The following is a 26820-nucleotide window of genomic DNA, read 5'->3' on the forward strand; positions in this document are numbered from 1 at the left end:
GGCACTAAAGCAGGGGTGCCCAACCAGTGGCCCGCAGAGCCCTTTGATGTGGCCCGCGACCTCCTTCTGTGGGATAGCGGGTTGGCAAGCTCAGATGGTGGGTTGCCAACCCTCCATCCCAGAGCATCAGTGTTGTGAATAAATCCACTGGTAGAGCTTCTGTTAAAAAAAAAAGCCACTGGTAGAGGAAGCAAGCGGCTGCAGAGCCACATAAGCCAGTGCTTCCTGTATAGGGCAAACTTCTATAACAGGTGGAGCGATACCAAATGCGCTATGGCCTGGGACAACAGCCGGCGATACCTGAATGGAAGACTGTTATTAAAGGTAAGTTTATTACTTAAATCATAATGTATATATATATATATATATATATATATATATATATATATATATATATATATGGGCATATCTGTTCTGCAGTGGTTACTGGGCTGCTTTCAAACTGATCCACAGGTGCAGTGCAGAACACCTGCCGGTTACCTGCACTGAGCCATACACTTCTGTTATTATTATCTGCAAGTTTAGTGCACTTTCAGAAAGTGCACCACACCTGCAGGATATAATAGAAGTCTATGGTAAAGTACCGCTAACCTGCAGGAAAGCCACAGGTGCACTTGTCTGCACCCTCTGTGTGGGTAAACCACAGTGCATAAGGGTAAAAACAGCCTTAGGCCTCATTAACATGGATCCAAGGGCCCATAGAGTAGAGTGGGTTGTATCCATGTAGGCTCTGCATATGCAGAGTGAACATGAACCTGTCATCCTTCTGCTCCACTCATTATGGCCGCTGACTGGTTATCAAGTCACTTAAGTGGCCCTCATTCTTCAAAAGGTGGGGCACCCCTGCTCTAAAGCATTCTCTTCTCATTATTTACTGTATCTGTAATTCCCAGGTAACATTCTATGAATACCCCCAACTTGTACAACAGTTTACAAACTCTGACTTGGGGGGCATTCACACTGCTGTGTACTAAAAATTTATGAATTTTCTTATCCATTATTCATGCATTTTGGTGAGCTTAGCTGAGTTTTAGGGTGCAAAATTCACAAAATAGCTGTTAAAATGCATGGACTTATCAGCAGGTCATTGCAAGATGCCTTTGTATGTCTTCAACTGGTGTATGAGTTGCATTTACTTGCTTTTGACTGACATCTCTGATGCATTTGAATCAGTGGCGGCTGGGCTGGTGCTCCATTGGGGGGGGGGGGGGGCAGCAAACAAATCAACTACCACCACCTCCCCATTTGGTCAGTCAGTCAAACCCCCACCCCACCGAACCCGTCGCTTGGTCGATCGGCAAACCACCCCCCATCGCTCACCCATCCGCCCACCAGCCCCATCGGCATCTTCCCCCGTCCATCTCCTCCTCAGTGGCTTCCCCCTGCATTTCCTTCTCGGCGGTCAATATGGTCACTTCTCTCTCTGCCATTCGGCAGACCACTTCCTGATTGGCCAGGAAGAGAAGCAGGAAGACCATAGCGAATATAGCACCCAAGCACACCCTTTTTTTAAGCCAATTAGAGCATCAGGCTCTAATCACATGCTTTAAAAAAATCCCATTGAAATCCACCCCTAGTATAGTGGCCACCACTGATTTGAATAGATCTGGAGCTCTTTTGGGCTGCTTCTGAGTTGCTATTGAGCTGCTACTGAGTTGCTACTGAACTGAATTCAGAAAAAAATGCCTAAGTACACAAGAAAATGCTCCTAAAGATATATGTTTTTTTTTTTACACACATTAGTGTGAATGGGCCCTTTAGCTTTGTTGCTTGCAGCACATTTTTTTACAGGATGTTGTGCAACCACAAGTCACCATAATTACTTTAACTGTGTATTAATAGTTGAGGTATTTTTTGTAACTGTTCTCCTTCTTTGAATAGTTATTGCCACACATACTGTAATAAACATGTTGTTCACTTATGAACAACCCGTACATTGCAAGAGCTTTATATAAATGTGCTTGTGGATCATTTCATTATTTTTATGTGGGAGCTCATGAATTTGCTTGACCAAGCTTGCTACTCATTTTGACACATGCAAGCCACGTGTCTCACAAATCCTGATTATTTTGCTTGCTCACTACACAAGAAGTTTTTTAAATGTTTAATGATCTTTTAATCCTCATGCTACCATATATATGCATTTTGTATTTTACGATCATCCTTTGTGAAAACCATTAACTGACCACAATTTTGCAATCATTTTATTGGAGACCTCTTGAAGCTTTTTAAGCCTGTTCAGGCACCATATAAAAACTGGGCAAAGCAACAGATACTGGATGATGGGAATTTTTATTTATGAATACTGTGAAGATGAACAACAGTCAAATATGAGAGATAACTTCCATTTAATTCATATGTATTTTCTCAAAAAAATACTATTGAAAATAGTATTTTTAAATTGTGACAGTGCATCTACCTTTATGTGTACATTGTTTTAAATTCACATCATTACCTATACACCAGATGAAGCATCAAAGAAAGGGCACAGATAAAGTAACATGTCTTCCCCAACTGCAGCTTGGATGCCGCCATATTACAATTATCGGAGTGCTGAATGGAGCAAGAGCTTATAAAACATATAGAAATATATATATTAGAAGTTTAGACTCGTAAAACTACATGAAGATAAGAATCTCATGCAAAATGGAAAAGCAGCCATATTGCATGGGCAATGCAAGAAGAGGAAGTCCAGAAAAAGAAATTATTTTATCGCTGTTTAATGTTATTATTATACAGTAATGTTCATGACTGCTGAGAAGCATAGGCTCAGTCATGACCACATGCAAACAGTATCCTTGCCCAAAGATGCCACAGAGGCTAATTAAGTTGGGAAAAGGCAAGGCCACAGCTTTGCTCAAATGTAGCAACAATAACTTAACCAGGTCCAGTCGCAGGTATACTGTGAGTACATGTGAACAATAACCTGACATAGTTTAAGATGCTTGTCCTTAACCCCAGTGCCAGACAGGCATTAGACTGACCCAAAATTCAACTTGAGGAAATAGCCCATTAGGGCAGTGTTAACCGCTGGCATGGTCAAACTGCCAATAATGCTGTGATAAACATCGCAGAGAAGGCAGGTGGGCTGGCAAATGTTCTGAATGCTAAAGTTCCTCAGGTCAGTAAGACGTGTCTCAACGTAGCCTTTTTCCAGAATTCCAGGTCTGCTTCATCACCCCACATCTTTGTAGCCCATCCTGATGGAGCCACTTAAACCCTCTGTGTTATGTTAACCCTCACTTATAAGGCTATGCTATAATCAGTAAAGGCTCTCTTTCCTTGGGGGAAAGGGGGGGGGGGGGGGGGTTCAAGAGGCCTTCATTTTGCTAAAAGCCTTTATTTTCTCCTTACTGGAGTGTCTACATAGGAAACATACAGTATATCATAACTATAGTGTCCTATGTCTTGGTTGCTTAGGTCGATTTATTTCAATTTGGCTGGTTCAGCAGGGAACAGCCAATATTTGAACCATGTGTGGGAGGCTGATTGTTCCAGAGTTAATCAATCGATCAACTTGGGTACAACCAGCCTATCAAATTTTTCATGCGATTATTGCCAGCAGCTATAGCCGCTAGCAATAGGCACTGTGTCCTCCCCCGGCGGGAACACAATAGCTGTACATGAGGGATTCCCCCATCAAAACTGATTGTGTGGATGGAGGAATTAAGCAAGTTTCTTTGCTGCAACCTGTTGACATCCTGCAATCTGTGGAAAATCGCAATGTCTATGGCCGGCTTTAGGTGTCTGGGGTAAAATTGGGATAATAAAATTATAACTGCATTATTAGCTATTCATGTGCCTCTCCTGTTACTAAGCAAATAAACTGTACAAATGCCCAGATGCATGCCTAAATACACAAAGAAAAATGTCATTGTGTTAATGTTGACAAACAACCACTAATGTGTATTTAATTTATAATCCCGAGAAACAACATATTACAGTTTTTTTTGCAAGCGAGATTCATGTTGCTTTTTCTAAACTGTTTTGTTTTAGCCAATCTATATAAACACGATAAGTAACCCTTTGTAGTTATGACATGTCCTGGTTTCCTGCTTTGCAGCTAAGCACTATAAAATGACTCCATTAATGACGATAGGAATGGAGAATGTTGAGCTTCCGAACATGTGAGAAAACCACAGGAATCCCCATGTGACCTGCGCTCAGATTTTTATTGGAAGCAGATGTGACTGATAGTGACCTGCCCCCCCCCCCCCCCCCTCCTTTCATCCTCTTTACTGCAGGCAGGCAGAAAATTATGGAAAAGGTCTTTTTTGGGGCTGTGATGACCACCTCTTTCCACCAGGGAGCAATACTGACATAAAAAAACAAAACAAAAAAAACAAGATTTCTGCATCGGATTTTGTAATGAGTAGCATCTTCTTAAAGCAAAGCTATATCTTTTTTTTTTTTTATTATTTTTATTGAAATTTATATACTAATGTTCCAACATTAAAACAGATTAAACAGCACTATAATACACCAGCACCAGTGAACAATGCAGCTCCAGACTATACCAGTGACTGACAATTTTCTTGTATAGAGGTAAATAAGGAAAATAAAGCACACATTTACAGAGTCAAACCGCCTCACCCCTGGGATATCAACAAATATTGGGCCAGGTGCTCACCAAGGCCTGCATATAGTTCGAATTTTGCCCACAGTTTAAACTTTTAACCAATGAGCAGTTAATCTAAAGTCATCCAACCGCCCCACAACTTTTCAAATTTTAGTTGGTACCCCTCTACTAAGATCCATAGCTTTGTACACCAGTAAGGTATTATTTATTAACGCCTTCCAAGCCACAATGGTAGGGGCCACCGGTTTCTTCCATGACAAAATAATTATTTTACATGCATAATACAGGAGCAGGGTAAGTAGCTTATGGATCACCTTCATGGGTGCCAATGGGTCCACCAGTCCCAACAAACAGACTGCTATGGAAGGTCTGATGGTAATCGTCATACAGCTATACCTTTTTACTAAACTTTCAGCAACACACCCCCCCCCCCCATCCCCCAAAAGCTAAACCACACTAACCACCCCCTCCTTAGCTGTTTACTTGAACTGCAGCTCACTCCTGTGTTTGCAATATTGGTAGTGATCATTTCTCCAGAGCTGGTCTACCTAAAGTCTTGAATGGGCCATATACGGGGACTCTGTATATAGCCTCATTCAAGAGTATAGGGATGAAGTGCACTGATATGGCCAACGATGGAGAAAACGTTTCAGGCTAAGATGTCAAAAGTAGGCCATGGCCATTGAATTAGGGCAAGTAAACAGCTTGGGGGGGTTTACAGTAAGTTTAGTAAAAAATACACCAGTTCTTTAAAGAAGAGCTGAAGTCCCCCTCCAACACTATTACCATCAGGTAATTTTTGGGGAAAAATACAGCTTTTTTTCTGAAAATTATAATTTACCTCTCTACTTTAATCTTTTTTTTTGTATACCACTTGTGGTGAATGCCCAGTGCAATGTATACTACTACTAGAGAGTGAAGTCTAGTATTGGAACCATGTAACTACAACCTGCATGCATAGCATTTACATTATCAGTGGCAATAAATGCAAAAAAAAAAAAAGATCTGGTCTAGACAAAGGTGGCAGCAATGCAGTGGTGCCTGGGGTGGGTTGAAAGTCTGCCTCCCACCTGACTCCCCTTGATTGGAAACCAATCAGCTGAAAAAATTGCCTGACTATCAAAATATCCTGACCCCCGGGCCACTGGTGGAGTGGCACTACCCCCTGTGGCACTATCACACTCCCCCACCACCACCCTTTGTCCTTACCTTAGATGCGGGCGGTGAGAGCATGGCAGACTCAGAGAAAGCTGCTCTGGTGTCCTCTCCTGGAGCAGCTTTCCTGATGCAGCTTTCCTACCTGCTTCTCAATTGGCCGGGAGGAGGATCAGTGTTGTTACAGCAAATTTTAATTCACTGTTGCAACACACCTGGGTGAGCTCCAGATGCACTGCTCTGCATCCCGTGTCCACTCTATTTTGAAGCCTATAGAGCCTATGGCTCTAATCAGTGCTTAAAAAAAAACCCCAGCCGCTGTTATTCATATGCCTGGTGACCCGAAAGGGGCCGGACACATGAGTAGGAGGATGCCACGGCGGCAGTGGATAGATTCATGCTATGCATGCATGAATCTATCTATTCTGCATATAGGGGGTGGCGAGGGTGGGGGGGGGGCTGCTAATGGATGGGCTGCTCCTGCCCGCTGTGTTACTGTCCCTAGCAAGAAGCAAGCCACTAGTCATCTTTGTGTTTACACCTGATTTCTTTCTTTTCGTATGGTGTGCTGACTTTGAGGTGCCATCAGTTCCCAGTAAGCCATAGTCCCATTGTAGCTACTTGTACTACAATGTACACTCCATCTTTATTATTCAGGTTACTGCACATAACCAGTATTTAGATATTTCACTGTTTATTGGCAAAAGAAGAATGGCATTTAAAAATCACACTGGTTGTCTCTGGTAACAGTAAGGCCGCGTACACACGGGCGGACTGTTCGCCCAACTTAGTTTGTCAAACAATCCGACAAACAGTCCGCTCAAAATTTGCATGAGCGGACTTGACCACACACGATGAACGAACAGTCCGCTGAAAGCGTGCGCGATGACGTGAACGGCACGTACGACGGGACTAGAAAAACGACGTCCTATACACTGCAATGCAACCTTCGGCGTGTAAATCCTTTCTGAGCATGCACGGAACTTAGTTTGACGAACAAGCCTACACACGAGCGGACTGTCCGCTCAAACCAAGTTTCAGCGGACTGTCTTACGGGAATTCCGAAAAACTTTGTTCGTCAGACTGTCCGCTGAAACTGTCCGCTGAAGCCCACACACGAGCGGACTGTCCGCTGAAACACTGTTCAGCGGACAAAGTTGGGCGAACGGTCCGCCCGTGTGTACGCGGCCTAAGGGTGTTTTGCAAATGTTTTCATTTATGAACGTTTTAACATACAAGTGATAGATTTTACAGTATATACAGTATCTCACAAAAGCGTGTACACCCCTCACATTTTTGTAAATATTTTATTATATCTTTTCATGTGACAACACTGAATAAATTTCACTTTGCTGCAATGTAAAGTATTGAGTGTACAACTTGTATAGCAGTGTAAATTTGCTGTCCCTTCAAAATAACTAAACACACACCCATTAAAGGGGTTGAAAAGGTTTATAACAAACATGTTATACTTACCTCCTCTGTGCAAGGGTTTTTCACAGAGTGGTCCCCGATCCTCCTCTTCTGGGGTCCCCCAGCAGCACTCTTGGCTCCTCCTTGCATCAAATGCCCCCTCGGAGACCCGTATCATTGACACAGACAGCAGGCCCTGCCCCCTGCTCCCGTGTGACTGGATTTGATTGACAACAGTGGGAACCAATGGCTGTGCTGCTATCAATCTATCCAATCTATCTATCTATCCAGAGCTGTGCTCCTCCCTGTTGATGGAACGATGGGGTTCAAGTAAGTAAAAGGGGTGCTCTGGGGGGTCTGCACTACAGAAGGCTTTCTATGCATTCTATGCATTAAGGTGAAAAACCTTGAGGGTTTACAACCTCTTTAATGTCTAAACCGCTGGCAACAAAAGTGAGTACACCCCTAAGTAAAAATGTCCAAATTGGGCCCAATTAGCCATTTTCCCTCCCCGGTGTCATGTGACTCATTAGTGTTACAAGGTCTCAGGTGTGAATGGGGAGCAGGTGTGTTAAATTTGTTGTTATCACTCTCACTCTCTCATACTGGTCACTGGAATTTAAACATGGCACCTCATGACAAAGAACTCTCTGAGGATCTGGAAAAAAAATATTGTTGCTCTACGTAAATATGGCCTAGGCTATAAGAAGATTGGCAAGACCCTGAAACTGAGCTGCAGCATGCTGGTAAAGACCATACAGCAGTTTTAGCAGGACAGGTTCCACTCAGAACAGGCCTCGCCGTGGTCAACCAAAGAAGTTGAGTGCATGTGCTTAGCATGATATCAAGAGGTTGTCTTTGGGAAATAGACACATGAGTGCTGCTAGAATTGCTGCAGAGGTTGAAGGGGTGGGGGGGGGGGTCAGCCTGTCAGTGTTCGGACCATACGTCATCAAATTAGTCTGCATAGCTGTAATCGCAGAAGGAAGGCTCTTCTAAAGATGATGTACAAGAAAGCCTGCAAACAGTTTGCTAAAGACAAGCAGACTAAGGACATGGATTACTGGAACCATGTCCTGTGGTCTAATAAGACGAAGATAAACGTATTGATTCAGATGGTGTCAAGCGTGTGTGGTGGCAACCAGGTGAGGAGTACAAAGGCAAGTGTGTCTTGCCTACAGTCAAGCATGGTGGTGGGAGTGTCATGGTCTGGGGCTGCACTGTGGAGCTACAGTTCATTGAGGGAACCATGAATGCCAACATGTACGGTGACATACTGAAGCAGAGCATGATCCCCTCCCTTCAGAGACTGGTCCGCAGGGCAGTATTCCAACATGATAATGACCTCATACACACCTGAGGGTAAAGGTGATGGACTGGCCAAGCATGTCTCCAGACCTAAACCTAATTGAGCATCTGTAGGGCATCCTCAAACAGAAGGTGGAAGAGCACAAGTTCTCTAACATTCACCACCTTTGTGTTGTCATCATGGATGAGTGGAAGAGGACTCCAGTGGCAGCCGGTGAAGCTCTGGTGAACTCCATTCCCAAGAGGGATAAGGCAGTGCTTGAATAAAAATGGTGGCCACACAAAATATTGACACTTTGGGTCCAATTTGGACATTTTCACTTAGGGGTGTACTCACTTTTGTTGCCAGCGGTTTAGACATTAATGGCTGTGTGTTGAGTTATTTTGAGGGGACAGCAAATTTACACTGTTATACAAGCAGTTGTACTGTTGTACTACACTGTTGTATTACTCTACATTGTAGCAAAGTGTCATTTCTTCAGTGTTGTCACATGAAAAGACAACAAAGATAAAATATTTACAAAAATGAGAGGGGTGTTCTCACTTTTGTGAGATACTGTATATATGATTTTGTATAGCTAAGGGTTAACCTTCCAAAAAAAGCATCTGCGAATCTCCTTGCTGGTAGTCTTTTCCAGTATTTCAATCCTAAAATACTAAACACTTGGAATTAAATGTAACTTTTTAGCCACATAAATTAAATTATGACCTCATGTTTAGATTCCACTGAAATAGCCACAAACAAAGGAGAAACATTTTAGATCCCGGCAATGTGCCAGTGATTTCGTAACTCTCATCATTACTATATTACTTCATTGAAGATAACAGCAGTGGCTCACACCAGCTTCTGTTTTTCTTGGGTCTATAGAGACAAGATTTTAGTCTGACTTTTCAGGCAGAAACCATATCCCAGAGGAAAGCTTCTAAAAATGATTTACTTCTCTTTACCTTTTAAAGTAATAAATGGCTTACAGGATCACTAAGCGTACACCCACCTGCTCCCCTGAGATTGCTTACTCAATTGCCTAACCAGTGAGATGTCACTGCATCCATGCTCCCTCACTGGCCAACAAGCATTTTGGACAGAAAAGAGTGACCCTGATGTAGATGTTCAAACAACAAAAGCTTGTATTTTATTACCTCCCGGAAATTGTTAAATTTGTACAAAGTCTAAGTGTCATAAAAAAAATTCTCAGTGGCTCATAAGGCAGCAAAGTAGACCAACACATATCATTTGAAAATCAACAACAATTTACCCCCAGGGATGCTGGATTTTTTGAGCCTTTAAAAAAGACCCCCCCCCCCCCCACAGGATACTGCTTGTCCCCCTGCCTCCATTCTTGTTTAGGTGAGAATGAGAGGTCCTGGCTCCTGAAGCCTCCTGAGATATGCATGTCCCCCAGAAGGCTGAAGCTTCTATATGGTGCTGGAGGAGCATGGACACAACACTGAAAGAAGGCCGATATGGTGCATTTAATTGGGGGGGAGGGGTTAATGTTGCATGCAAAATGACATTTCACAACAGAACTTAAGGTTCTGGCATTCTGCAGCTACAAACTGTACAAAGAAATGTGATGGCACAGGCAGAGCTAGCTTGTGACATCACTGTGCACGCCGCAGGCAGGCAGTGTTAACAGCTAAGGAGGGAGTGGTTATCTTAATAAATACTGCTTGTTTGAGATATTGGGCCATGGTCTGTTGGCTTGATCTCTCTGAGTACTGCAAGGCAATCCCTGGTGGGGGAAAGTGAGTTTGGGAGTGTTGGGAAGAGCTACCAACCTGGGAGTTTTCTTCTATTGCTGTGGGGTCCACAAGGAGAGTGTCTGCTTTGCTAACCTCTTATAATCTGGAGATTATCTATTTGTTAAGTGGACAAGTTTGAAGACGGTGGTTCACAGTGGTGGAAGATAGCGAAGACCCATGTTTGCGTAGTTTTTATTTGATATCTTGTATTCAGCTATTTGGGGCAGCAGCAGTCTCCTGAAGTAGGGGTTATTACACCTAACACAGGGTTATCATCTATTGTATAGGGCAGTGATGGCGAACCTCGGCACCCCAGATGTTTTGGAACTACATTTCCCATGATGCTCTGGCACTCTGCAGTGTAGCATCATGGGAAATGTAGTTCCAAAACATCTGGGGTGCCAAAGTTCACCATCACTGGTATAGGGCATTCAAGCATTCCAACATGGGCTCCAAATCCTAGTTTGAATACAACGTGTATCTCAATTTGGGAAATCATTGCAGAATCCAATATTTACATGTAAGAGCTGTCCAAAGAAATGATGGAAAATGGTTAGATATGTACTGTAAGCACAATTTGACCATCTCGCAATGTCTTTTACCACAGCTTTACAAATCATTGACGGTTACTGCGCAGGGTAATCTTAAGGGAATAAACAGCAATCGAAACAAGGTTTTCTAAGGTGTCCAACCAGACGTTTGGCAACTGTCCACAGACATGAGATCATCTTCCTTTCTTACTGAAAACATTTTTCATAATCGTAGTGATTTTCAGGTTCCGAACATGTGGCAGTTTGCCTATACATTCATTTTTTTTAAAGTACAGGTAAGGTACTGTGAGTTGATGGGATTTTCCTTTTTGGATTTGTGAGAAAATATGTCCAAAATATACCAAGGAAGCCATATGCTATAATATCATATACCATACAATAATGTGTGAGGAACAGAACTATGGATTATTATCACTGTGGGGCCATTGGTGAAAAACACAGAATTTTTGTCTAGTAAATAATCAAATGCTAGGTCATACTTTTCTGCTAAAGGTTAGAAATTGAGACCATGGGCAATATTAACTTTATCCACTGTCGTTATATTTCCTTGTAGTTCATTTTGCAATTACAGTATCTTCAGGGCAGATGAGTACAATGCCAATCACACACATGGAGTTTTTAGTCATGTCAAAATGTTTAGCTTTTACTGTCAGCCCATTTAAGAAGCGTGTAGAATGTTATACTGAAATAAACTCCATTAGTACACATTTCCGACACATTTGAATGTCAGCATATAGCAACCTTACCTTATCTCCTGGCTGAGGCCTCATAATGGATACCCGGCTGTAACCTTTCCTCAGAAGGACCCATAAAGCATCCAGCTTACCCTATAAATATTAAAAGAAAACAAGATGTGATGTCATGCTTGTGCAGTTAATTAGACCAGAACAAATACTATTACATGTATCAGAATTAAATATGATAAACAAAGATTAAGCCCATCCAGAAGCAGTTCTAGGGTTTTGGATGAACTTCAGTAGTTTGACTGACCTGCCAGATTTTATACCATTTCAGAGACCTTATAGCTTTGGGGGAGTAAGAAATTGAGATATCTCCAGCTGACCATTATTATCATAACTTAATTAGCTTCGGCTAAGACCCAGCAATGGTGTCATGTCACATATGCCCACTAGATTCTGCATAATATGGCAAGGAGAAACCAACAAGAACAACATGGCAGAGTCAGCATAATATAGCTCTAGATGTGTTGTACTGTAGATGCAATGGAAGGCAGAAGTCTAAGTTATTGTGTTTTTTTCTTTGTTTAAAGCCTTGCTTAGTGTTGTGAAAGGCTTAATCCCTTGCTGTATGAGTAGAACCCATAGAGGGACATTTATAAAACCGGAGAAGCCAGAGTCTGGACAGTTGTGCATGGCAACCAACCAACTTTCATTTTCAAAACTTAAAGTAAGAAGATAAAGCAGATTGATTACCATTCACAGCTGCTCCAGATTCTCTCTGCTCCACTTTTGATATACTCCCCCATAGGGTTCAGTCACATCTTAGCATTTTATAATTTGCCTGATTTATTAAAGAGTTCTTGTTTTGTACAGTAATCCATAGTCAGAAACCAAACTGATCTTGACTGACTTTAACAGAATTAGTTCTGATTGGTTGCTAAAGGTTACTACAGTATGTTTAAGATTTCTCACTTAAGAAGAATTTGAATATGGCTGATAAGGCTGCTATTTGTCCAGCAAAGCATAGAATAGTTTGTCTCCTTTTAAGGAACTGGATTTGACTGTGGCAAGATATTGATTAGGCTATTGCCAGCTGACGGACAGAAATTCAGAAACCTTGCAATCAATCAAAAAGTGAAACAATGCCCCAATAAGATATGGGCTATTTATATAATTATTTGTATGTAGGGTACCAAGAACCCTACATTTTCAACCTTTATTACTTTTGGTTTGGGTTTACTATTCATTTCTTTGAACAGCTTTCTACATATGGTAAATGTGTATTGTAAATTAATTGAATTAAAACATGTTTTTTTTTTCTTGGTTATAGTAGAGAGTGTTGTTGTGTTATTTTTTTCTTTGTCTTTGTCCCATTTAGAAAACTTTCCTCTTCCACTTCCTGTCTTAATAACAAAAGAGTAGGAGAGAGGAAACCTCTCCAAAGTGAGGGGAAATCCTATCTTCTCACTAGGACAGGTGTCCCCATTGGAAACTTTCCTCTCTGCTCTTGTTCCATTGATAAACCATTCAGGGGTTTTGAGTGGAAAGACCAACCACAAGTTTTTACTTCCTTTCTGAAAGAGGAACAACCCTTTAAAGAGACTCTAATGTGAAATAAAAAATATGGAAGTATAAAGTGATGACACCTAGAGCTGCACGTTGAAGCTTTCTGCTAAGCCTTAGACATGTGCAAAAGGAAAAAATTCGTTTAGTTTAGTTTCGTTTTAATTCGTTAATTCATTAATTTCGTTTAGTTATATTCTTTAACTTCCTTAAATTCGTTTTCGGATTTCGTTTAGTTTTCTACCGAATTCGAAAAATCGGCCACATTCGAAAATATTTCAACGAAATTCGAAAATATTTCTACCGGATTCGAAATGATTTCAACATGATTCGACATTATTTCAACCACATTCGAAAATATTTTGTGACCCGACTTTAGGGCCATGTATCTCGGGGTCACTTGGTGCTAGACACTTCAAATTTGGATATGTTGTATTGCTAGTATTATTGTGTTTGCATACCAAATTTGGGGTTTCTAGCTATAAGTGACCCCGAGATATGTGGCCCCAAAATCGGGTTATTAATTAATAGAGCAGAGAATGACATTTTGCGACCCGATTTTGGGGCCACATATCTCGGGGTCACTTATAGCTAGAAACCCCAAATTTGGTATGCAAACACAATAATACTAGCTCTACAACATATCCAAATTTGAAGTGTCTAGCACCAAGTGACCCCGAAATACATGGCCCTAAAGTCGGGTCACAAAATATTTTCGAATGCGGTTGAAATAATATTGAATCATGTTGAAATCATTTCGAATGCAGTTGAAATAATGTCGAATCATGTTGAAATAATTTCGAATGCATTCGAAATTATTTCAAAATGATTCAACATTATTTCAACCGCATTCGAAAATATTTTGTGACCCGACTTTAGGGCCATGTATCTCGGGGTCACTTGGTGCTAGACACTTCAAATTTGGATATGTTGTAGTGCTTGTACCATTGTGTTTGCATACCAAATTTGGGGTGTCTAGCTATAAGTGACCCCGAGATATGTGGCCCCAAAATCGGGTCGCAAAATGTCATTCTCTGCTCTAATAACTAATAACATTTTGCGACCCGATTTTGGGGCCACATATCTCGGGGTCACTTATAGATAGAAACCCCAAATTTGGTATGCAAACACAATAATACTAGCAATACAACATATCCAAATTTGAAGTGTCTAGCACCAAGTGACCCCGAGATACATGGCCCTAAAGTCGGGTCACAAAATATTTTCGAATGCAGTTGAAATAATGTCGAATCATGTTGAAATAATTTCGAATGCGGTTGAAATAATTTCGAATCATGTCGAATTTATTTGAATTCATTCGTTATATTTCTTTCGTATTCGTTGTAATTTGTTATTTTTTTATTCGGATGCATCCGAATGTCCGAAAGATGCAAAATTCGGCCGAATTTCGATTCGTTACGAAACAAATTGCACAAGCCTACTAAGCCTTGCCCCCGTGCATTCCTATTTGTTCTGCACTATGATGGTCTGTTTTACTGGCGAATAGAAATTTGCACAAGACAACAAGGGGCGGGCAAGCTTCAGGACTTTCAGAAAGTCCTTAAGGTTTGCTTGTCATAATGTCAAAGATATAAAGTGTAAGCGCCCAACTTATGTGTATATAACTTTTAAAGTAATACAACAATATACAAACATATGTGCACGCATGTGTAGCAGATGAGTACAGCGTGACCCCAAAAAAGGATGGGGATAATATTGGTATATGAACCAAAAAAGAACAAAAAATAGTGAATCGAAAGTGACAATCTGAAATATGTATATCAAAATAACTAAAAAATATATATAAATGCTTATCCCAGTGAAAAGAAAAAGAAAATAAAAATCAATCAATATAAACACATAAAAGTGTAGCTAATAAAGGTGATAAAGTCCATAATTAGACGTGCAAAATATCAGTCCCAATGTGCTCCGGTGTCCACCGAGGTCCTATGTTACTGTAACCAAAATGGTGTTCCACCCTGTGAAGCTCCCACCACCTTAAGAAGCGCAGGCTTACCGGATGAATATGACCCAAGTAGACATACGCCTCAGGGGTCAACAATAGCTTGTAATCTCGGCTAAAGTAGTCCCGGATTGGGCATTCCAATCGCACCACATACGGTTCATACAGACGACTGCGTGTAATCACTGTTTTTCATATACATGGACAACTCCGACAACGGCTCAGGCATGGAAGATGAAGAAATAAAGCCAACATGGCATAATAACGTTTTTTTAAAAAAAGACCTTTAATAAAAATTGTTCAAACTCACATTTCCAAAGTGGTCAACAAAGCATGTCAGAGAGAAATAGGCAGTGGCGGAGTCCTCCCGACGCGTTTCGACCTACAGGTCATCATCTGGGGTGGGCTCCAACCACTGACACACTGCCTTATATAGGTACTTACACAATAAAGTGATAACATTCCCCCATGTGTTGCAATCATGCCCACTTCCGGTACATACAAAATGGCGGACGGGCGTGCGTTCCACGCCTCCGTTTTTAATGCGTTCCACCCATATATCCAATGTATTAGGCAAGAAAGACATAATTGAGGATGGTAACGGCCCCACTTCCGGTTACGGTAAGATGGCGGCCTGGCGTGCGTTCCACGCCTCAGTAATAATGCGTTCCACCCATTACTGACAATCTAGAGAGGAGAAAGAATGCTTGCTAGTGTAATGACACAAGTGCCACCATAGGCCAGTGCACCCAATATGAACATTCGTCAACTGGACCTGCAGAAGGCGTGTAAAATCCGCCCGTCTCGCCATCCGGTCTTACCCTCTTGGCAACCCGGAACCGGAAGTGCGCATCTACGGTAATGCCGAAACCGGAAGTAAACAAACGTCACTTCCGGTACGGAACAGAAATGAGAACGAGGCATGGGCATAAGCTAAACATGTTACTTCCTCACTGGTGATACAAAATGGGTGCAACAGCGACACCTAATGGCCAAAGGTGAGATTGTCACAGTAGTGAAGGGACAATGCCCAAAATATATCACTTTGTAGACAATATTTGTCACATAATTTTTAAATATCTTTAAATATTAATAAAATATCTTATTGAATGGAATAAAATAAATATAAAACCAAAGAGCTATAAGGGATGTGATAAGAAAATATCACAAATTCAGCGCGTGAGACATTCGTTAAGAACAAGCCTCTACTAGTGAAGTAGGCCTGCACTTATACGTGTATGATACCAAACACAATATTACAAATATCCAAAAAACCTTCTTAAGGTGGTGGGAGCTTCACAGGGTGGAACACCATTTTGGTTACAGTAACATAGGACCTCGGTTGACACCGGAGCACATTGGGACTGATATTTTGCACGTCTAATTATGGACTTTATCACCTTTATTAGCTACACTTTTATGTGTTTATATTGATTGATTTTTATTTTGTTTTTCTTTTCACTGGGATAAGCATTTATATATATTTTTTAGTTATTTTGATATACATATTTCAGATTGTCACTTTCGATTCACTATTTTTTGTTCTTTTTTGGTTCATATACCAATATTATCCCCATCCTTTTTTGGGGTCACGCTGTACTCATCTGCTACACATGCGTGCACATATGTTTGTATATTGTTGTATTACTTTAAAAGTTATATACACATAAGTTGGGCGCTTACACTTTATATCTTTGACATTTTTCCCAGCTAAAAAGATCCCAATTTTAGCGTGTTAGCAGCCTTTAGCTTAGCTTTATTTCTCTTCCGCCGACTACTGCGCAGTATTGTTGTTTTTATTTAGCTTTCCTTGGTTCTAGTGGATTAATATTGCGGCAGTTGTCAGGAATCGTCCTTAGCCATAATGGATGTGTTTGACTATCGAGCCTCACACAAAGTGAACACTGATGGTGTATTCGTCCCCGACAGTAGTAATACTGAGATTGGGGGCCTTTTCATGAGGTTGAAAAACATTATGTCCACAGAATTACATTTACAGTGGGATTTGGTGTTTTTACAACAGTACATCACTGAACAAATGGTTCCTCGTAGTCTGAGATGGGACATTGGCCCACAACAGGGAGAGTCTGACCCAGACTCTTGGTTCAAATATTTCAATGAGGCAGGAATTAATTTTCTTTCTTTCCTAATTTCAAAGAAAAATGTCCGTTTGGCATGCATTGATAAGGAAATCAAAGAAATTAAAGACAAATTGAACATTTATAAAGGTTCGTCGGAATATATCTCCCTTTCTTCCAATTTACTCAATTATTTGGAGAAAGAGGACCGCGAACAAAAAAATAAAAAACAGAAAAAATATTCCCGTGACACGAATGATTACAAAACAAACAACGTGTTTGGGTGGCAAAAATTATTCACAGCACCGCCTCTTAATCAAACCATCCCCTCTGCGAATATAGGGAGTAGCCCTAATCCTGGTACTTCCGCCTCCCAGGACACATTGCCTCCCAGATCATACAGTGAGGTTGTCCAGAGGTGGTCCGATAGGGGAACACAACACATTCAACATTACAGTCCACACACTTCGAATAATCAAAGGAGGGGTAGGGGTGGCCAAAGAGGCAAAAGAGGAGGACGTGGGTACCAAAGGGGTCATTCCCATCAGAGGAATACTTCCACTCTTGGTGACTATAACAATTCCCTGTATTACTCCTCTCCACGAACGGCACATCCTTCCAATCACCAAAATTACCCCCCCCCCCTAGAGAGGTAAACTCTTCCAACTATCAGAATCGGGGAGTTCAACACCATGAGGGTATACCTCCCTCACAGAATAGATTTGCACCCTTACGCGACATGAGAGACTCCGACAACACATATATTGGGCATTCCCCTTCCCCCTATCCATACGATCCTCCTAACATCAACTATGAACAACAGGGTTTTTACGAGGACCCGTATACCAGAAAAAGGGGCCAAGAACCAAGAGAGGTTGTAGAGGGGGAAGGAGACTACAAAGGCGGAAAACGAAGAAGGCTCTGATAGGTCAAGGTGTCTTTAACCTGAGCACCAAATCTTTTACTCATGAAGAGATGTCTATATTAGATAAGGGCTTGAAGTTTGCACCCCCTAACAAACTTAACAAATTTTCCACATTTATAGATATACACAAATTCACACGGAAGATGAATATCCAGAGATATCTCACATCCAATCCGTACCGTACAGATTATCATGCCATCACGTCAGGAACTGTCCATTCGGGGTTATCTAACCCCTCCCTTTTTTCTCCTCCAGTACCCACCGCTCCTGCAGTAAAAATCTTCAGAGATTTAGTACTTAGTGATTTAGCCAAATTACCAGTGAAGAATCACTATCCTACTTCCCTGCCAAAGGCAGCATTGAGGTCGCTTTGTGACCAGAAACAAGTCATCATACGCCCTGCTGACAAAGGAGGTGGCATAGTTATTCTGGATAAGGCACAATATGAGGAAGAAATGGCGAACATTTTGAATGAACCAAACACGTACAACCCCACTAGTGTCTACAAGAAACAATTAAAAACCCTTATTGATAAAGGCTTCGAACAGAAGATTTTAAACAAAAAGGAAAGAGCATTCTTGGTTCCGATATCCCCTAGAATACCTACCATTTACTATCTGCCCAAAATCCATAAAAGTCTGACCGTCCCCCCCGGTAGACCAATTGTTAGCGGTATCAATTCCGTTACATCACGTATAGGTAGGTATGTAGATTTTTATCTCCAACCACTTGTCAGGAAAATGCCTTCCTATTTACAGGATACAGGTGATACCATCAGAAAATTGGAAGGTCTACAGATTCAGGGACAATGTATTATAGCTACCGCAGATGTTGCATCCCTATACACCTGCATACCACAGGAGAGGGGAATCGAAGCGGTGCGCTGTTTTCTGAACAGAGAACAATCGTTGGTTCCCTGTCAACGTGATTACATCATTGAACTATTGGAATTTGCTACTAGCCATAGTTACTTTTGGTTTGATGGCCAGTACTATTCACAACAAAGGGGCGTGGCCATGGGGGCCAAATTCGCACCCAGTCTGGCCAATCTTTTTATGGCTAAATGGGAGGAGGATGTCGTCTATGCCCAACGGAGCCCATCATTGATTTTGTGGGTCCGGTACATAGACGACATCCTCCTCCTATGGGGTGGCACCCTTGAGACACTTTCTGAATTTTTTAGAGGTTTGAATACCAACGATAGGGGGATTTTACTAACCTATCAGACCAGTACTGACAAGATACAATTCCTTGATTTGGAGATTGGAATTGCATCAGGAGGTTTTAGTTTTAAAACACACTTCAAGTCTACTGATCGCAATAGCTATATTGCCATGGATAGCTGCCATCATAAAACCTGGCTTTCCTCTGTCCCCCGTAGTCAATTCATCAGATTACGCCGTAATTGCACTGATGACCATATCTTTTTAGATCAGGCTAATTGCCTAAAGCAACAGTTTTTGGATAAGGGATACTATGCGCCCACTCTAGAGAAACAACTACAAGAGGTTTTACATATAAACAGGGATACCCTATTACAAGTTAAAACCCCCCGGAAGGACAACGATAAATTCAAGTGGTCTTTAATAACTACCTTTAACATCCAACATAGACAATTAAAAAACATTTTCAGTAAATATTGGGGGGTCTTGAAAAAAGACCTGGTGTTGGGTCCGAATCTCCCTGAAAAAGCGAACGTCTTGTTTAGAGGCGCTCCAACATTACAAAGCAAAATAGCCCCCAACATTATTAATCCTCCAATTCGGCCTACTTTTTTTCATAACTTGGTAGGTTATTTCCCATGTAAGAAATGCAGTGTGTGTCAGCATAATACATTGACACAACGGAAAATCTTGGAATTTACATCTACAGTGACAGGGAGAAGATATCCCATTAAATCTTTTTGCACTTGCAAAACCAGATATGTAGTTTATTTAATAACCTGCCCTTGTGGGAAGCAGTACGTCGGTCGTACTACTAGACCGTTTTCCACGAGGGTAGGTGAACATATTTCCCTGATTAAGAGTAAGGTGTCTAAACACACAGTGCCAAGACACTATAGGGAATGCCACAATAATGACTTACGGGGTACACAATTCATTGCGATAGATAGATACACTCCACCTTGGCGAGGGGGGTCCCTCATACGAGGGGTCTCCAGGTTAGAGACTCATTGGATCTACGAACTACAGTCCCACTCCCCACTCGGTATGAATGTGGAGTGGGACATCAATGCCTTCATTGATGATTCTTAAGAATATGACAATGTTTTCTTTTTCCTTGCTTTTGACTTAGTGGGTAGTCTATTATGTGCGAAAATAATGTATATTTTTCATTTTTATTTTTATTTATTTTTATTAATTTCAAAGTCCTTTTATTTTATTTTATTTTACATATTTTTTTGTGTTACAGAATTGTTTTTTGGATATTTGTAATATTGTGTTTGGTATCATACACGTATAAGTGCAGGCCTACTTCACTAGTAGAGGCTTGTTCTTAACGAATGTCTCACGCGCTGAATTTGTGATATTTTCTTATCACATCCCTTATAGCTCTTTGGTTTTATATTTATTTTATTCCATTCAATAAGATATTTTATTAATATTTAAAGATATTTAAAAATTATGTGACAAATATTGTCTACAAAGTGATATATTTTGGGCATTGTCCCTTCACTACTGTGACAATCTCACCTTTGGCCATTAGGTGTCGCTGTTGCACCCATTTTGTATCACCAGTGAGGAAGTAACATGTTTAGCTTATGCCCATGCCTCGTTCTCATTTCTGTTCCGTACCGGAAGTGACGTTTGTTTACTTCCGGTTTCAGCATTACCGTAGATGCGCACTTCCGGTTCCGGGTTGCCAAGAGGGTAAGACCGGATGGCGAGACGGGCGGATTTTACATGCCTTCTGCAGGTCCAGTTGACGAATGTTCATATTGGGTGCACTGGCCTATGGTGGCACTTGTGTCATTACACTAGCAAGCATTCTTTCTCCTCTCTAGATTGTCAGTAATGGGTGGAACGCATTATTACTGAGGCGTGGAACGCACGCCAGGCCGCCATCTTACCGTAACCGGAAGTGGGGCCGTTACCATCCTCAATTATGTCTTTCTTGCCTAATACATTGGATATATGGGTGGAACGCATTAAAAACGGAGGCGTGGAACGCACGCCCGTCCGCCATTTTGTATGTACCGGAAGTGGGCATGATTGCAACACATGGGGGAATGTTATCACTTTATTGTGTAAGTACCTATATAAGGCAGTGTGTCAGTGGTTGGAGCCCACCCCAGATGATGACCTGTAGGTCGAAACGCGTCGGGAGGACTCCGCCACTGCCTATTTCTCTCTGACATGCTTTGTTGACCACTTTGGAAATGTGAGTTTGAACAATTTTTATTAAAGGTCTTTTTTAAAAAAAACGTTATTATGCCATGTTGGCTTTATTTCTTCATCTTCCATGCCTGAGCCGTTGTCGGAGTTGTCCATGTATATGAAAAACAGTGATTACACGCAGTCGTCTGTATGAACCGTATGTGGTGCGATTGGAATGCCCAATCCGGGACTACTTTAGCCGAGATTACAAGCTATTGTTGACCCCTGAGGCGTATGTCTACTTGGGTCATATTCATCCGGTAAGCCTGCGCTTCTTAAGGTGGTGGGAGCTTCACAGGGTGGAACACCATTTTGGTTACAGTAACATAGGACCTCAGTGGACACCGGAGCACATTGGGACTGATATTTTGCACGTCTAATTATGGACTTTATCACCTTTATTAGCTACACTTTTATGTGTTTATATTGATTGATTTTTATTTTGTTTTTCTTTTCACTGGGATAAGCATTTATATATATTTTTTAGTTATTTTGATATACATATTTCAGATTGTCACTTTCGATTCACTATTTTTTGTTCTTTTTTGGTTCATATACCAATATTATCCCCATCCTTTTTTGGGGTCACGCTGTACTCATCTGCTACACATGCGTGCACATATGTTTGTATATTGTTGTATTACTTTAAAAGTTATATACACATAAGTTGGGCGCTTACACTTTATATCTTTGACATTTTTCCCAGCTAAAAAGATCCCAATTTTAGCGTGTTAGCAGCCTTTAGCTTAGCTTTATTTCTCTTTCGCCGACTACTGCGCAGTATTGTTGTTTTTATTTTGCTTGTCATAATGGCTTGGAGCATTGCTATCAAAACAGAAAATTACAGGCTGTTGTGTGTATGTGCAGGCACCTTTAGACACTTGATACATTTTATACCTGTGCCACAATATTTTTGCTTAGTATCTCTTTAAATAGAAATGACCATGTGCGCCATGCTGTTTTAAAACAATGCACCAATGCTCAAACATCCACTTTAAAATGTATTGTTGTGATGTTTCTGTTCTGCTTTTTAGGCTGCAAGGAGACAGCCAGATAATTAAACATTGGCATCCCTTTTATTATTGTTTACTGGAGCCTTGAAATAGACCTCAAACATTCCTTTTTTTAAACATTGGAAAAAAACATTGCTTTTTATTTTGCAGTAGACTGCCTTACCGTGCTGCAAAATTTCTTTAGATTATAAAACTTTGAAATGGAATGTTACAACAATGATAACAATAGGTAACCAGAATGATTATGACAATGGCTGAAGAAAAAAAAGCATAATTAGAGAAAAAAATTTCCTTTTCCAGCTATTGTTTCTTCATAATAATGGGTTACGCCTGGATTTGGGTGGTCGGTGAAACTTCTGGCAAAACAGTGGAAGAAGTTCTGACAATTTTTCAAACTGGCAAAGTTATATGCAAAATAAATTGTGCTTTGTTTTTTTGTTTTTTTTGTTGTAATATGGCAAAAATGAAATGAAAAAGTAATTGCCCTTAGGAGCTTTTAAAACAGCCAAAATCGGCAGTGATATTTCCTTTAAAAAAAAAATGTTTCAACAATTTCAATTTGCAATACTGATGTTTTACTGGAGGGGGTGATATATGTCACAATGCTACATTTTTACACTATTCTCCTGTTGGAGAGGTTAACTTTCTACATTTGGCCAGTTTACCACTATCACTGAAAGTGAAAGTAAAAGAAAATCCCACATTTTGTGTTGTCCCCAGAAAAGTAATAGAGGGAAAATCTTCTAATTGGGACACTAGTTTTGGTGATCTGGGGCCCCCAAGGGATTTTCCTAATTTGCAGGTATTTCCTCTCAGTTCCTGTTTTGGCATAGGACAGGAAGTAAAGATAAATCCCCCATAGCAAAAAAACAAAAAACTGACAAGGGTCATAACACTCCCTTACTCTATCCAAAATGAAAAGCAAAAAATGCCTACAGTTTTACTTTAAAAAGCAACCTCTCACTGACCTCTGTTGCCATAGAATTATTTATCCTCAACTTTGTGGGCAGCCTTCCTAGAAGTGCTGAAGCTGTTATAGCTGGAAAGGGTGGGTCAACTCAATATTGAACCCTACAGACTAAGCCCTTGTACACACGGTTGGAGATTCCGACGGAATGTGTCCGATCGGACCGTTTTGTCGGATATTCCGACTGTGTGTGGTCTACATCAGACTGTTTCCGTCGGAGTATCCGACGGACCAAGTTTTCCAACTTGTTGGTAAAATTTTCTGACAAAATGTTCCGATCGGACATACTCCGATCATGTGTAGAGAATTCCGATCGGACAAAGTGCCACACATGCTCAGATCAAATTCCTACACCAAAGCTATTGGCTACTAGCGTGAATGTAGTCCCGTCGTAACGAAATAACGTCATCACGTCGGATTTTCTGACAACTTTGTCCGACCATGTGTATGCAACAGTTTCGGACAAAATCCATAGGACAAAATCCGACGGACAATATCCGACGGATTTAGTTGTCGGAATCTCCGACCGTGTGTACAAGAGCTAAGACCGAGAAGCCATTAAACTTCATGACCGTGTACAGGCAGGCGCCCCCTGATACTTTTGGTAATATAGTATATCTTGATGTTCATTTTGTCAAATCTGTACACATTATGGATAAAGCATTTCTACAATCTACAACATGTCATTTGGATCAAGTCACTATTTGCTACCGCAACTGAGATTGTGAGCATAAAATAGTTTACATTCCTAATAAAAAGGAATACATGTGGAAAACTACACAGTCACAGAATAGCTCACAGTCTGTTTGGTATATGGGAAAGTTCAGGTGGTGGAAGAGCTTGCAGTCTATTAGCGTAGATTGGAAACTACAGAAGATGAAATAGTTTACAATAAATGAAATTGTTTTAAAACAGAATGAAATAGTATTATAGAAGATTACTTTGAGGTGAAAACATTTCTTGACATTTTTCTCATATTATTGGAATATGTGAACAGGGAAAGTGGGGAAATTCATAATAGTGGTCTGCCTAGGGCTCTGACTAGCTTTAATCTGGCTCTGCAAAGACTTGTATAGATCTTTAACCCAAATGTCTCCAGTCTTGGAGTACTTCTAATCAGTGGTCACCTGAGTTGTAAGAGGAGTCTTTTGAGTTCTCCCATAAAGAGGAGTGTATTTCTCCCATGGTTGAGAAGTGGGATCTTTCATTCTATGAATAGTGTAGAACCCACTGAAAATGGGGTACTTTGACGCAGAAGTGGGCTTAAGCACTGTATGGCCATATGGTGTGCCCAAATCCCCATGTTTTGCATATTTGCTTAATATGTTCAGGTGCTTTAAATAGCCTTGCAGGATTTAAATATAATTTTTGTATTTGTGCACTATAATATTTTGTTATGTTTGTATGGTCTTATAGCAGCACCATCTTTAATGTAATGCATTGTTAGGGTGTGCCCCCCAAGTATTTGTTTGTCAGTCTTGTTTGTCAGAGGGTTCTTTACTGTAAGAGCGGCAAGGATGTGGAATTCCCTTCCACGGGCAGTGGTCTCAGCGGGGAACATCGATAGTTTCAAGAAACTATTATGCTGCGTACACACGATCGGACTTTCCGGCAGACTTGGTCCGGCGGACCGTAATCCGGCAGACAATTCGATCATGTATGGGCTCAAGTTGGTTTTTATTTCTCAAAAGCCTGACGGACCTAGCAATAAAACATGTTTCAAATCTATCCGACTGACTAAAAATCGTGAAAACCGTTTGTCTGTGTGCTAGTCCGACTGACCAAATACGACGCAAGGGCAGCTATTGGCTACTGGCTATTGAACTTCCTTGTTTAGTCCCATTTACGTCATCACGTTCAAAACTAAGGGACTTTCGAATGGACCTAGTCCGGTCGTATGTGGCCAAGTCCATTCGTTCAGAAAGTCCGTCGGACCTAGTCCGTCGAAAAGTCCGGTCGTGTGTACACAGCATTAAATAAGCACCTGAATGACCGCAACATACAGGGATATACAATGTAATACTGACATATAATCACATACATGGGTTGGACTTGATGGACTTGTGTCTTTTCAACCTCACCTACTATGTATCTATGTAACTATGACCCTTTACAAGTCTATGATGGCTCACTGTGCTGGCTGTCCTTTCATTTGAAAAGTTATGGTATGGCCTTCAGGAACCCTACTCTTAAAACCCTTTTCCAGTCTGAAAACTAGCACAGAAAATTATTATACAGTATTGTTATATTTGTAAATGTTTTATATAAATGTATACTGTAAAGTTGCCACTAGTTGCCCCAAGGTATTGCAACACAAGAAAATATTGCACCTCAAGTGACTAACAGCAGATTTTAAGAAAATGAAAAGGAATAGAAAAGAAAGTCAGCAAATAACTTTTCAGGCAATGAAAATAAGGAAACATAGGGTCACTCTTCAAAAGACGGTCATTGGCCTGATGTCTGCAACAATATGGTTGCAAAACTATAACATTTCCTATTTATCTCTTCCAGATTTGGTTTCCTTGATGTCTCTACTATATTGGTTAATTCGTAGATAGAAAACAGGTGCGAAACTCAGTGACTAATATAAGTATAGGAAAAAATGACAGTGATGGATTTAACTAATGAGCCTGACCAACAGCAATCAGTGAGTCACCTAATAACTAGTCTAGCTCAGTGCAGTCAGTGAAGTGGTACGGCTTCCTGGCAACACAAGGTTTTACGATTACCCAGCATCTGCATAGATAGAGGGTGCCACAATAATTGAGCCCTGTAGAAAGGATGGGGCCATCAGGTCCAACATTTAAACACCTATGACTCAACTCTGGACTGACATACAGTAAGCATTTTTTCTTATGCCGCGTACACACGATCAGACTATCCGCCGGACTTAGTCTGGTGGATAAATCGCCAGACCGTTCGCCATCTTGCCAGAACCATCGGACTTGCCCACACACGGGGCTTTTCCAGCGCACTAGGTCCGCCGGACTATCCGCCATATAGTCCGCCGGAGTATCCGCCGTACTTTTGAAATGAACGGACTTGCCCACACACACAGAGGAAAGTCCGCTCATTTTGAGCGCGGCTCCAGGTAGCCGGGACCAGCGAAGGAGGCGTCGCTGGTTTGCCAAAGGTTCCTGTATTCCTGTGTTCTAGTTACAGCGTTCCATGACTGACTTCGGCTTCTGACCCTGGCTCTGCTTATCGTTTATTCTGTCTTCAGGAATCCCTGACTATGGCTTTATCTTGACTATCCTTTGGCAAATTCCTGTCAAGCCTCCGTGCACATATTCACAGCCCAGGTAGCTTAGTACCCTGTTACCTTGGGCTGTGTGTATTTTCAAGGGTGAGCATACATCTCTGCATCATGGACTCCAACCTAGGTAAGCCCTTACACAAGGATTCCATCTGTGGGCCTCAATGGGTCTTTCTTTCACACCTAGGAAGTTTCTCTTTCTGGGGCTTTGATTACATTTGGAATATTGGTATCTAATTTTTCCATTCA

General features: G+C 41.1%; 1 protein-coding gene across 1 annotated transcript in view; it reads right to left on the bottom strand.

Moving 5' to 3' along the window:
* ANTXR1 (ANTXR cell adhesion molecule 1) overlaps window positions 1-26820 on the bottom strand; it is a 297188-nt gene that overhangs the window by 42994 nt on the left and 227374 nt on the right. The window contains exon 17 of the mRNA XM_077469472.1: window positions 11496-11576. Coding sequence (XP_077325598.1) covers window positions 11496-11576 — 81 coding nt within the window. The remainder of the gene's footprint in view (window positions 1-11495; window positions 11577-26820) is intronic.

Source organism: Lithobates pipiens, unplaced genomic scaffold, assembly GCF_037356315.1.
Source record: "Lithobates pipiens isolate NorthernLeopardFrog02 unplaced genomic scaffold, aLitPip1_a1.2 Scaffold_8, whole genome shotgun sequence".
NCBI lineage: Eukaryota > Metazoa > Chordata > Amphibia > Anura > Ranidae > Lithobates > Lithobates pipiens.